The 14,683-nt window shown below is 38.4% G+C and overlaps 1 protein-coding gene across 1 annotated transcript in view; it reads right to left on the reverse strand.

The window, feature by feature from the left end:
• Window positions 1-1,846: 1,846 nt before the first annotated feature.
• Window positions 1,847-14,683, reverse strand: part of PIP4K2C (phosphatidylinositol-5-phosphate 4-kinase type 2 gamma) — a 38,749-nt gene continuing 25,912 nt past the window's right edge. The window contains exons 8-10 of the mRNA XM_014065595.2: window positions 8,096-8,345; window positions 5,348-5,451; window positions 1,847-4,176 (exon numbers count right to left, since the gene is read on the reverse strand). Coding sequence (XP_013921070.2) covers window positions 4,096-4,176; window positions 5,348-5,451; window positions 8,096-8,345 — 435 coding nt within the window. The 3' untranslated portion in view covers window positions 1,847-4,095. The remainder of the gene's footprint in view (window positions 4,177-5,347; window positions 5,452-8,095; window positions 8,346-14,683) is intronic.

A 14,683-nucleotide genomic window follows, 5' to 3' on the forward strand; every position in this document is an offset into this window, starting at 1 on the left:
GGCGGGTTGAAAATGCAAGTTGGGGTTCCGCAGGGACCTCTCGGCTCGAGCAGCGGCTATTCCGGAGTTAGGCCGTTCCCGTTTGGGTTCTCCTCCAACCCCCGCTTGCTTGAAAGCAAATGAAGCGGGGTGGCTTAGTAGGTCAAGTGCAATGAAGTTCCACTGGGGTTTGGTTAGGTTTTCATGTTTTACACCTAAGCGATGCCGACCTCCTTCGGAGACCTGTAGCGGAGGTGGGGGGGGGGGGGCGACTCAGAAATCGATCGCATTGTGGTCCCATGGAGTTTGTGCTTTATGGGTTGCTAAAATGATCGGAGCCTTAACACTCACACACACCCCAAAAAGGTATGACCTTGGTGACTGGAATAATTAAAGTCCGAATAAAGCAGGAAGCAGAGAGATGGTGGGCAGGCAATAGAACAAGGTCTCCAATTTGCAAATACTCATTTATATTGTTCTTTTAACTGCAAGAATCCTTATCTGTAATAAAGATGTAAACTCACTATTCAGCTGGATTGAGGTCACTATTCATTCCCCCCTTTCCCTCCAGTTGGTACACTTTATACAACAGAAATCTTACAAGACTGAAATTGACTCCTCCTTCCATAATGGACTATCAGTTTAGTGTTTCCCTATAGAAGATGTGAGAGAGGGATGGACCATAACAGTTTATTCAAAGCTGGGTAGCAACTCCTAGGCTGGAGCAAGATTCAAATAGTTGATGGGGAGGGGAATTATGCTCCATCTTAATTATCATACCATTTTTTATGCTTACAATAACCATTCAAGAACTAAAAACAAGGGCTATAATTGTATCCCAAGGAATTTAGGCATGCCTACCTCCAAACAAATTCAGGTTCTAAGTTCATAAAGCTCCATGGAAGAGTGATTTGGCAAAGATCCCAGGCAACAAATACTTATTACGAATACAAGCATCTTGTTGATAACCTGCTTGATAGAAAAGTTAACAAAAAGAAGAATGTCTGCTTTGTTGATATTGCTATACCAAGTGGTGCTAGGATTGAGGAAAAACAGTTGGAAAGAAATTATAAAATATTGGTGCTTGCAGACTGAAGTTAGATCAAATGCCTGTGGGGAAGAATCCATTCTTTCACCAATCATGATTGGAGCCCTTGGCACAATACTAAAGGACTTCCTCAATATATTGAATTTGTCAGACTTGAACGCCCTAATTTTTACATTGATTTTTACATCTGCTTGGAACTGCAGAGATTCTTAGGTGCTACCCTAATGATTCTTGGGCCCTTGGTTGAGACTTGAATTATTAAGTCTTAACCGACTAACTGCAGATTATCCACAGATAATAATAATAGCTATTCAATTTAGGAATCTTTTACATCTCAAAAGATCAGTGGATTGAGATGATCTTAATCCTTTTAGATACAGAGACTGACACTCAACTGTTATTATAATACTAATAGACAGGAAATGATTGGAAGGATTGTTAATGATAGAACTCTTATCTGCAAATGGAGTTTTGCAGAAGTATAAGCTCTTGATCAGTTTTCTATAGGAATGGTGAAACTTGGATAATTAAACAAGAATTAAAAAGCACGAATCCTACCAAATTGCTGCCATCTTCTTTATAAAACAAGCCAACTTGGAACAAGATGATCTGCTAGTGAAGGGGGCAAGCCAGACAAGACTTAATGTCTTCAGTTTAGTTTCAAATTAACCCTGGTTCATCTGGCCAAAATCGTAATGTTCTTGTCTTAACTGATTTGATTCCTCACCACCACCCCCGAAGCTTGGATATATTTTTTCCCCTGAAAGTTCAGAAATGTGATAAAAATAACTGACATAATAATTTCAATTCAGAAAGCTGTGAAGGGCCAAGGAAAGTCTTTTATTCTTTCACTGAAACACAGAGTTCATCCTTCTACCCTGCTAGGTTAGCAGTATACAACAGCACAGCTGGGCACTTCATACAGACAACTTTTGGTTCAATAATTTATTTTTAGCCATACAAGAGTAAACCAGAAATACACATTGTATACAATTACAAAACACTGAAAGAGGGTGGAAGGAAGACAACCCCACAGCATAAATGTATCTCCATGGCACAACCTTTAAGGTGATGGGAGCTGAAATGACATCAGTCCCAACACACCAGTAATGGGCAGAAGGGGAAAATATTAAAAAACATAAAGTAGCACACGTTTCAGGTCCAGAGTAGCAAACTGAGTAGCACTGTACCCTGAACCATAGCTAGAGTTTCCAGGTAGGCAATACTGGCCCTCGAAGTTGCTGAACTGTAACTCCTAGCATTCCTCATAAATGCTTATATAGGGCTGGAGTTATTGGGAATTATAGTTCAGACAGCTGGAGTGTGACAGCTTCCCCATGCTGCTAGGACAGCTACTAGAGAAAGCAAGATCTCTTAACCAAGCCAACAATAAATGAATAGTGATCATTTAATTTATCCAGTTCCTTGTCTGCATTCCTCGCTTTGCTAAATGAAGTATCTCCAAGAATTCCCATTCTGGTGAATGAGAAGGGATATTGTTTTTAATGCATCTGCTAATTTATAGCAGTTTCCTCCTTCATTTAAGCGGTATTTTAATGAACCACTGAGATAGGCCATTTTCCCAAAATACATTGGTTTGCCAATTTGATATATGTAAAATAAACATATAGAGCCATTATGCACAGGCAGACAGATGCTGCTTCTCATAGCATCCTGAAGTTGGGCATGATACTCTCCCCTATAACACTAAACAAAATAAATGAGGCTTGGTCTGATTTCCACTTCAACACGGAAGTGTTTATGATTGGATAGGGAGCCAGGGCTCTCTATGGGTTTGCTAAACTCTCAACAGTCCCTGCTCCTCTTGGTCATGATATTGATGCTGTTGCCAGTTCACAAACATCTGAGGCTTGCTTTAATTTTAATGTTAAAGCTTTACAACCTAAATGGTGAGGACTTTCATCCTTAGCATTTCTCAGTAGCTTTCAAATTTAATATTATATGGTGGTAAATCACAGGTAGTCTAGGCATGCCTTATAGACCCTTTTGTAAGTTTCGCCTATTCAATCTGGGTTTTGTGCCCAACAGACACCCCTCTATAAATTACCCCAAAGATTAGAGTTACCCCGAAGATTAGAGTTATTGTGTCCTTCTCCCAATCTCCCTCTGACAAGTGATACTCAAAAAAGCTCTGCAGTATGTAGAACCGGATTTCAGACGATAGTGCTATTACTCAGGAGTTTACTCCAAATTTATTTAGCAGGTACAAAGAGCCTCCCAAACCCTCCTTCAGCTCTTATTCTTAACTAGAAAACAGAAGGAAAAAGGATGCACGAGAGCAATGAGCCTGAAATAATTGTTCTCATTAATAGCAACCTGTGGGGCACAAAGTTCAAAGAACCTGCAATTCTACATGGAAAAGAGCTTAAGGGGTACTGGATTCAGTGCTGGGCCCTTTTCTTTAGCATGAGAGATTTCCATTATTGACAACAGGAGTAGAATCGGAGCAAAACTATTCACAAGGATGGAGCACAGTGCAGTCTTCTGTTAAATATTTGTGTACACAGGGATGGTAGAAAAGGTATATAACTGGCACATGGCTTTGAAACAGGCAGTACAATGGGATATCATAGGATACAATATTTGATTGTGTAAATGGGGAAGATTCCCTTCAACCCCCTTCTTCCAAGGCACAACTAACTTCATATTGCATATTATTCTATTTCAACATTATCCTGCTCTAAATGACGGAACACTGGTACTATTTAACGGAAAGGAAGAAATCAGTGTTTAGATAAAAACCAGCCACTCCTCTTCCTCCTGCATGGAAGGAGAAGCAGCTCTCCGAAGCATTCGGAACCAGTTTCTTTGGTACTCTGGATCATTTCGCACCTCAGCAGAAGATCAGAGTTAAGGCACTTGGTTCGGCAGCCGTCCCTCAGTTGCAAGACTGGGACTCATCTGAAGTCAGCCCAATTCCCCTGCTGACCCCAGAACAGCAGGATGAAAACTATCCTACTTACGGAGAATCAGGGAGCAGGGTGAGTGACAACTACAAAGGTGCTGAAAAGGTTTTGATTTGGGTCAACGACGTACTGAAAAAACTGCTAAGCAAATATATTGGTAACAAAGTCCAGAAAGCGCTTGGCATATTGTTCTGGATGCACTGTAGAGATCTCTGCACCAGCCTGTAGGGGAAGACAAAGTGTCAACAACTACCACAAAGCAGCCCCCTTAATTCTTAATCACTATAGTGAAAGCAATATGGCATGAGCTGGGAATATTGGAAACACTGGGGATATAGCACCTGAGTCCTAACTTCCATAGAGCCAATCAGGAGTAGTGGTTAAGGTGCTGGTCTAGAATCTTGGAGGTCATGCTCTGTAACTTCCTTAGGTATGAAAAGCAGCTGGATAACTGGCCTAGACACTTTCTCTCAAACATAGAGTTCTTATTGTGGGGAAAATAGGAGGAAGGAGCATTAGGTATGAACACTGCCTTGAGTTGTACAAAATAAAGGTCAGATATATCTCTAAAACTAAACTGTACTGCTCAGATGCTATTAACATGCACATTCTCCACTGCAAATATTTCTGACCCCGTGGAACATCCCTCTTGCTGCTTCTCTTGAATACATTATATCTGCTCCTTGCCATCTTCTCCTCAAGGAAATGTCCTTGTACTTAAAAAACATAAAAGCCATTGCCCCAATGGTACAATAAAAATAACTCTTCTATGAATCGACCACAGCGAATAGCATTTTAAAAAAATCTATTGGGGATGGTGCATGTCTTCCTGCCACTGACATAGTTTCTCCACCTCACTTCCTTGCTTCTAGTCTGTAGCTACAAAACTCACATCGGTTGTATTCTTCAGGACACAACCACTCTTTTTTTAAAAGAAGTTAGATAAAAAGTATCATCTCAGATAACTAACCTAAAACAACAAATCCTCAATTTCAGGCTGTCTCCACTCCATGGGGTAGTCATCATGCACTGCCAATGACTGTGCTGCTTGGAATCATAGTTTCTTCTCTGCTACTATCTCATAATTAAAAAATATTCTAAATTCCTGCTGCTCCCAAGCATAGAGTAAGACACTGGAATAGTTCCTATCTATAGGAAAGGTCATAATTATGCCTTCTATATCACATAGTGATGATACAATATAACCAGCTTGAGAGGGACAGCCTTTGGCCATTCAGTTACTCAGAAGGAGAAAGAGTAACTATTTGGGGCAGAAATAATGGTCATAGGAAGGGAAGATAGAGGCTAGGTGCTGGCCAGCTAATCAAAATCATGGCGCCCTTCTTAGCATTGTTTGATTACCATAACAGACAAGGTGGCAAGCCAAACTCACCCCATGCTTGACTGTCTTAGCTGCATGGGCAGCCTTCTTCTTGGCATCATACTGGGTGAGGATGTCTATGAGGCCCATGAAGTAAACCTCTTTTTGGGGACTATCTGGAAAAGTAAGAGAAAACAGTGAAGGATATATATGATGCCATATTTTACCTGTAGTCCCCTTCCATACAAATATCCATAGGCAAACCAAAAAGATGAACAACAATGACAAAAAAAAACCACAGAAAATACATAAGCAAAATACCATATTTTTTGGCGTATAAGACACAGCGGAGTATAAGACCACCAAGATTTTCAAGAGGCAATTTTTTTAAAAAAGTAGGTAGGTAGAGGGATAGAGGGAGAGAGAGAAATACAGTAGGTAGGTAGAGAGAGAGAGAGACAGTGTACATAGGTAGGTAGAGGGATAGAGAGAGAGAGAAATAGAGATATATATATAGAGAAATACAGTAGGTAGGTAGGGATAGAGAGAGTGTGTGTAGGTAGGTAGGAAGTTAGAGAGAAAAATGATCAATGTAATTCTCATCAATCAGTTAAAGAGTTTCCAAAAGGAAAAAAAGTTTTTGCACTCTGCAAACCTCCCCAAAAGGCATGAATAGCCTTAGGGGGGCTTGCAAAGTGCTGGGGGGGGGGTGGTGCAAAAATGAGCAAAAAATGGCCCTTTTTTTGCGAAAAGGGGCCCGTTTTTGGTTAAAAAAATTGGATGCATAGCCTTATGGAGGCTTATAGATTGCTGCTGGGGGCTGGGGGGGGGCAAAAATGGCCCGATTTTTGCTCATTTCTGCCCTCCCCAGCCCCCAGGAGGTCTCTGAAAGCCTCCATAAGGGTATGCATGGCCATTTTGGTGAAGGAGGCGGGGTTTCAGGAGGCAAAAAATGCTGCATTCGGTGTATAAGACGCACCCAGATTTTCAGCTTCTCTTTTGAGGAAAAAAAAGTGTGTCTTATAATCCGAAAAATACGGTACAGATTACAAAAGAGTGGTCAAACAGGGTTGAAGCAGGAAGAAGAGATTCCTTTCCTGAATCAAAATATAGCAAACCAATCCTAAGTAATTCATTTGAGCAATCACATTCTTTAGGTTCATAGGCTGGTCTAAAACCTTAATAAAGTTTATGTATACTTCTCTTTATCTTCACTTCTGTGTAATCTGCACTGCAAATTCAAGCCCATAGCCATTTGCAAAAAAAATCTGGCTATTAAACTTAACCTCTTTCTCTGAAGCTGATATCCAGATCTGATAAACATGGACTCAGCACCACTCTCTCCCTTCCATAAATAAAGGTTACCAAAGTTAATGCACTGAATAAAGACCATCCTGATACAAACAGTTAAATACAGGTAGTCATTGACTTATGATTACAGTTGAATCCGAAATGTATGTTGTTAAGCAAGACAGTTGTTAAGTGAGTTTTGCCCTATGTTACAACTTTTCTTGTCAGTTGCTATGTGAATCACTACAGTTGTTAAGTTAGTAACTTAGTTGTTAAATGAATCTGGCTTCCCCATTAACTTTGCTTGTCAGGAGGTCACAAAAGTGCAACCATCATAAATACGAGCCACTTGTCAAGCGGGTGAATTTTGATCACGTGACCAGAGGGATGCTACAACAGTCGTGTGAAAAACTGTCAAAAGTCACTTTTTTCAATGAATGGTTGTAAGTTGAGGACATGTAAGACTAGCCACAGGCACAGAAAAAAATGAGAAGACCTGAAGTTGCAGCTGGAATCTACCACAAGGCACACATACATCTTTGATATCATAGTTAACAGAATCCTTTTATGAGTTTAGTGAAGCCTTTCCCAAACTAGTACAGCCTGGAAACTCTGGAATACAACTCCCCAAAATGCCCATTCAGCAACATCTTTGACTGAGCAGCTGAAAACTACAGGACAGAAAAAAACTTACTTGGAAGGTGCCAGCTTGAGAAAGAGTAGTCTTAGTATTTTGGAATAACAAAGGGAACTCCTTCACAAAACCATGCTTAAACTAGACTGGGATTTCAGTTTTAATCAGATGTTACTCAGTTATCTTTTGTGTACCCCGTTTCCCTGGAAATAAGACCTCCCTGGATAATAAGCCCAATTGGGTTTTTGAGCGCATGTATTCAAATAAGCAATCCTCCGAAAATAAGCCCTCCCCCAAAATATTGCAACACAGCAGCAGCCATGAGGTGACCACTCTCTCCGCCTCCTGCACCTCAAAAATAAGACCTCCCTAAAAATAAGGCAAAGTGCTTATTTTGGGGGGTCAAAAGAAAATAAGACCCTGTCTTATTTTCGGGGAAACACAGTACACCTTTCAAGATTGTAAGCTAGAAGGAGATTGCGTTGCTTGATATTTATTGTATGTACTGATTATATTAGGTATTTAAGTAAGGCTTAAATTTTTTTTTAGCTAACCCCAGACCTTGGAATCCTTGCTAGTTAATCACTCCTAGGGAGGATGGATTAATTATTTGACTCAACAAAAGGCTGTTTCTGATATTTCTGGGCTGACTGTAATCACCTATCACAGATAAAAAATAAAGTAAAAGAACTGACCTCTGTACTCTGGAGTGTTCTCTGGAACCGACTAACGGAAAAAAATTCTTGATAAACTAAGAAAGTCGCAAATGATAGTAAACATCATGATACAGATTCTGGTGTACAAAATGCTGCAATAAACAAAATAAAAGGCCCAAAGGCATTTTTCTATCCATTTAAACACCCATTTAATAAAATGTTCGTCCTATCCCAACTTACTTTCAGCACTCTTAGTGGCATAGACATCAATATAAGGGTCAAAGTCACCAGGCTCCAGCGGTTTGTGGGAGTTCAGATAACTGCCAATGCCCTCAGGGTATGTTCCATATGAGCCCACAGGTGCCCCAGGTTCACCTTCTCCATCTTCCTCTTCCTCTTTTACGTCTTCCTCCTCTTCTTGTTCAGCTCGCTGTACATCATGGATACCCAACAGAAGACTGTAGTCCATAATCTTTAGCTGCACTAGGAACTGAAAAAAACAAACACAATAGTGAAATGGCCAGGAGATGTACGTATTTACCTCATTATTCATTCCAAGTGAAAATCTCACAACACAAACTCATGAAACAATTTATTCCATATATTATAAAATTGCAAAGATTTATTATCACTTTATGCTCTTTTGCATTTGCGCAAGCTTCTGCCTGTGTCCTTTCCATTATATTTTACTTGAAGACTGTCACAATGCTTAAGATCCCATGATCCCTTAATGGGGAGAATGGAGAGGTCATTTCAATAAACTCTTGACTGCTGCTCTTCTGTAGTATCACAACAGTTCCCTCAGTGACTAAAAAGCAGTTTCCCTCACCAAAACATATATAGCCAACCTAGCAGGAAATATTACTTTACATATAGCAAGCTGCAGTTTCAGAAGGAAACATATTTAATTCAATAAGGTACTGTTTACCCTGGAGGGGACTGTATTCCAAAGAATTAGCTATGTAGCCTATGGGGAATTGTAGAGCTGAATGTCCTCACTGAGACTCCCTTTTATTAGCTTAGACTGAGATACTGTCTCTGGTTTTTCTTCTTTGACTTAACAGCCTTGCTAATAGTTATTCAATAGTTATTCATAATTTTCTATTCAAGGACTAAAGTCATTATCAGATATGCTTTCCTCAACTTTTCAGGACAATAGGCAAAAGGACAGAAAAGATATACATTTTTTTAAATAAACAAGTCCTCTGTTTAAATGCAACAGCTGATTTTAGTGAGAGCTTATAGGTTTTTATAACATAATTGTTATTACTGTTGTTCTTAATATGTATATACAAGCACTTAGGGGGCTTTACTGATGGTAGATTCAAAAGAACACATATATTATACTTTAATAATTCTTTCTTAATTGCATGGCCCTACTGGATCTATATGATCAAAAAAGAGTGATTAAAATACCACAGAGAATTCCCCAGGTTCAAAAAGGTATCTATAACCTTCAGCTGTATAATAAATTCTGTACTTTCCAACAAGCCCACATTAAAACCATGCTTCTGTTGAGAGGCATCAGTCACAATAGTCATTCCATTACTGTTTTAAAGATACATTGCAGCTAGTTTAGTTCAAAAGAAGTCTGAGCATGGTTTCAACATAGCTTTAAAATAAACATGAAGTTTAAAGGTAGGCTTTCTCCAAACTAAGGTCATCCAAATAAAGCTGGTTACTCACGCTGGCTGGGAGTAACAAGATTTCATTCATTCTGAGAAGATGTTTTGGGAGCTCTATGAAAATCACCATTCAGACTGAATGAAAAATTTATTTAGATATGAAAACTATATTAATGATTGTAAAAAATTACTATCTGAATATTTTGTTTTGAATATGAATAAGGGTACATCTATGGAATTTGTATGGGATGCAAGCAAAGCGTATATGAGAGGAGTTTTGATGAATATAAATAAAACACATAGAAATAAGCAAGGGTTAAAACGAACAGAACTGGAAGAGGAAATTAAGAGAAAAGGCTGGAGTTAACAAGGAAACCAGACGATACAAAGGTTAAGGAAACTATTAACATATTAAAATCTCAATTTGACATGTTGATCTCTGACCAGGTAGCTACTAATTTATTATATGCAAAACACAATACTTTTTGTAATGCAAACAAACCTGGCAGATGGTTAGCTTATCAGATTAGGAAAAAAAGGAAAACTCGAAATATATCTAAACTGATTTACAGAGGGAAGGAGGTGTTCCAACAGGAAGAGATTCAAAAGGCTTTCTGGGAATTTTTTACAGAACTGTATAAAGGGGATAAAATTAATGGTTTAGACATAGACAAATATTTAGACAAGGAGAAAATACCTTCAGTTAGAGAAGAACACAGGCAAAAATTGAATCAACCAATAACCTCGGGGGAAATCCTGCAGGTAATTAAGCAATTAAAGCCAGGGAAAGCACCAGGTACAGATGGCTTGACAGCGGTTTACTATAAAAACTTACAGTTAGAAATGGTAGAACCTCTTAGAGAATTATTTAATATGATTCAAACGGAAGGTAAAGTCCCTCCATCTTGGAAGACAGCGTTTATATCTTTGATACCCAAAGAAGATCAAGATACTACTCAACCCAAAAATTATAGACCCATTTCATTACTGAATGTAGATTATAAAATTTTTACTAAAATATTAGCAAATAGGTTAATGTTGGTCATTCAACAATTGATACATACGGACCAAACAGGTTTTATACAAGGGAGACAGATGAAAAGTAATGTCAGATTAATTATTAATGCATTAGAATATTTGGGAAAGAACAACCAGATCCCTGCTGCGTTTATATTTTTGGATGCTGAGAAGGCCTTTGATCGAGTTAACTGGCAATTTCTGCTGAAGATATTGCAAAAAATGCAGATAGGAGATAACTTTTTACAGTCAATTAAAGCAATATACCAACAGCAAACAGCACAAATCATAGTCAATGGAAGTTTAACAGACTCTATTCAAATTGGAAAAGGTACAAGACAGGGTTGTCCTTTGTCCCCATTATTGTTTATTATAACTTTGGAAGTATTGTTGAATAAAATACGGGGCTTGGATGGTTTAAAAGGGATCAAGATTAGGCAGCAAGAATATAGAGTCCGCGCTTTTGCGGATGATTTGGTCATAATATTGGAACAACCGCAGGAATCCAGTATGGTTTTAATGAATACGATTAATCAATATGGTCAAGTGTCTGGCTTTAAAATAAACTTAGGAAAAACCAAAACATTAGCTATAAATATGAATATTAAACAAAAGGAAGAATTAGGAGTGATGCTAGGATGTGAGGTAGTTAAAAAAGTCAAATATCTTGGAGTTAACATTTTAATTTCAAATGGGAAGTTATATAAGCATAATTATGAACCACTTTGGCATAGCATACAGATAGAGATGAAAAAATGGGAGAAATTGCACTTATCCTTGCTGGGCAGGATAGCGGCAGTGAAAATGAACATTTTACCAAAATTTTTATTTCTTTTCCAAATGTTACCTATACTTAAAAAAGATGCGAACCTTTTAGAATGGCAGAAGGGTATCAACAAATTTGTGTGGGCAGGAAAGAAGCCGAGGGTAAAGATGAAAATAATGCAAGATGTACGTGAGAGAGGAGGACTGAAACTACCTAATTTAAAACTATATTATGATGCAGTGGCATTATCTGTAATTAGTGATTGGATTCATTTAACCAATGATAGAATATTGAACATTGAGGGACACGATCTGGTATTTGGTTGGCACGCTTACCTGTTATTCAACAAAAAATTGGATAAGAACTTTAAAAGTCATATTTTAAGAAATGCTTTATTGCGGGTTTGGAAGAAATACCAATATAAATTAAATGACAAGATACCCATGTGGGCAATTCCTAGACATGCAATTGAAAATATGAATACAGCACAAAAACAGGACAGATTTACTTACAGACAGCTTCTTACCTCGGAAAGGGGGGTATTACAATTAAAATCTTTAGAGGTATTAAAAGAGGAGAAGGTAGTTCAAACATGGTTCCAGTATGGGCAATTACAGGCTAGGTGGAAAATAGATCAAAAAATTGGTTTTATTCAAGTTGAGGATAATCTGTTTAAACAAATAAGAGATCAAAGCTTAATGCATATAAAGAGGATATATAATGTATTAATACAGATGGATTCGGAAACAGAATTAGTTAAAGATTGTATGATAAAATGGGCTCAAAATATTGAGGAACCAATAATGTTGGATACATGGGAAAGAATTTGGGTAAGAAATGTGAAATTTACACAAGCTCAAAATCTGAGAGAAAATTTTTACAAGATGTTCTACAGATGGCATTTAGATCCTAAAAAGTTGGCTTCTATGTATCCGAATGTACAGCCTAAATGTTGGAGGTGTGGTTCTCTCGATGCTACATATTATCATATATGGTGGACCTGCCAAAAGGTTAAGGCATTTTGGATAAAAATATGGTGGGTCATGCAAAATGTTTTTAAAAGAAGGATAAAGTTTATTCCTCAGTTATTTTTACTAGGTATATGTACTGATTTTACAGTGGTAGAGACCAATTTGATTCTGCACCTGATAACTGCAGCAAGACTGTTGGTGGCGCAATATTGGAAGAAGGAAGACTTGCCTACAATCCAAGAATGGACATTGAAAGTAACAAACTTAGCTGAAATGGCTAAAATATCGGCATATCTCAAAGATTATTCAAATGAGAGATATAAGCGAGACTGGAAAAAATGGATTGACTATATACAAAATAAATACGGGACTAAGAAATTCCAGTTAGCCTATGCTTAAGATCAGAAATGATTTAAACTGTTAAAAGTCAGTTCAGTAAGAAGAAGCTAAGTTCAATCTAGAATGTCATTAATTTCTTTATTTCTTTTTTCTCAATAGATTTTAGACTGCGTTAGTTAAAAATCCATACCGTGTACGGGTTCTGGGAAGTCGGGGGGGGGGAAGGAGGAGGGGGGATGGGGGGGTGGAGGGAGGGAGGGGTATACACAACAAAAAAAAATTGTACTTCAATGTCTTAATGATTGACAAATGATGACATATTTGTGCTTTTTTTTTTTAAAACTAAAATAAAAAAGTTCTCGTAAAAAAAAAAGAAAATCACCATTCAATTGCTCATTTACCAAATGGCTAGAGGGGGGAGGCAATGTATGGTCACAAATCCCCAATTTGCAAATTTGGTGACCCTCTTCTGTATTCACTATCAACCTGTAGTTAGTTGTTGTTTTTTTCCTAGACAGGTGGGCAAATTTACAAATAGGTACTTGTGCTACACAAGCATCCCATATTTATTCTCCAACAATACCGGAGGAATCTATGAGGAACCCAAGATTATTTGGGGGAAATAAAAAATATGTTCGGCATTGGTTGTTTGCACATTAGTTTCCTTTAAAAATGCTTAGACTTAAAATAAGGGTTTTTTTTTAAAAAAAAATAGCATGATCTACAAGGGAGATACCCATGGGCACACTAACATCAAGGACACGCAGTGGTTAGAGTGCAGTACTGCAGCCACTTCAGCTGACTGCTAAGCTGCAGTTCGGCGGTTCAAATCTCACCGGCTCAAGGCTGACTCAGCCTTCCATCCTTCCGAGGTGGGTAAAATGAGGACCCAGACTGGGGGGGGGGGCGATATGCTGACTCTGTAAACCGCTTAGAGAGGGCTGAAAGCCCTATGAAGCGGTATATAAGTCTAACTGCTATTGCTATCATACAAAATTAAGAATCTAAGATGGATCCACTATATCTGGGCAGATGGTATTGGCTTGCCTGAGACTTCCTTGTAAACTTTGTAGGCAAGTAGGGAACTGAATTTCATCCAAACCCAGCTTGCTATTTCAGCATCTCAAAGATTAGACCTAAGATCTGAACTCTCAAGTGTTGTGAAACCCCATTCTTTAATCAAAGGTAACTCAAATTAGTTTCCTATTCTGGATTGTGATGATCCTCAGCAACACTAGGCCATAATGTGGATGGGTGCATTGTACCTTTGCATACCTAACACTCTTATAATTTGTATACCAAGATTTATGACTCAACATGTAATTCATGTAGTGAACTTGCCCTTAAAACATAGCCTGTTTTTCGAACAGAAAGCAGTTCAAGAATATATCATGGTTATTTTCCTTGTTCTGGCCTTAGTTTGCTTAGACTCAAAAACTCCAAAATCAGGAGGTAAACTGATTATTAACCTGGTATCTTAAATGATAAATACACTGTAAACCACTATGTTGCGTCATGTTAAAAGTTAAAACATTCAAGCTATCATCCAGGTATAGATTCATCCAGCAGCTGTGACAGCAAAATCAGAATTTGCCCTGCATTCACCCTGAATTCAAACAAGCATTAAAATCAGGTATTTTTTGCCTTTAAATGGAGTCCAGGTTTAATCCGGATGCCATGTGCTGGGGAGGGGGGGGCTCCCCTTTGGCAACCTGTCCCCATGATTAATTGCTTTGGCTGTTCAAACCAGTGGGCCTACTTTCCAAATGGAATGCATCCAGCTTTAATTCTCAGACTTGAGCCCTTTTCTATAACTGGAATGATTAATCTTTTTAAACAAGTCTTTTCTTTCCCATCCTGTGGAATCAGAAGGAAAAAAAAAACGAGCCCAACCCCTCTCAAGAGTATTGGCACAATGGCAGTTACAAGAGTCATGCGAAGGCAACACAATTGCAATGAAAAGAAGTTAAAGAACTATCTAAAACTCAGAAATTGGATACATATTAGGTCAGCCTGGCTTCAGGAACCAGAAGCTGGGTTGTTTTTTTTTTGGGGGGGGGGGGGGTGAACATTTGCTTCCATTGCTCAAAAGACATCAAACAGTCTTCTA

The sequence above is a fragment of the Thamnophis sirtalis genome, unplaced genomic scaffold (genome assembly GCF_051295495.1).
Source record: "Thamnophis sirtalis isolate CommonGarterSnake01/CBP01778 unplaced genomic scaffold, rThaSir2_p1.2 scaffold_3, whole genome shotgun sequence".
Lineage (NCBI taxonomy): Eukaryota > Metazoa > Chordata > Lepidosauria > Squamata > Natricidae > Thamnophis > Thamnophis sirtalis.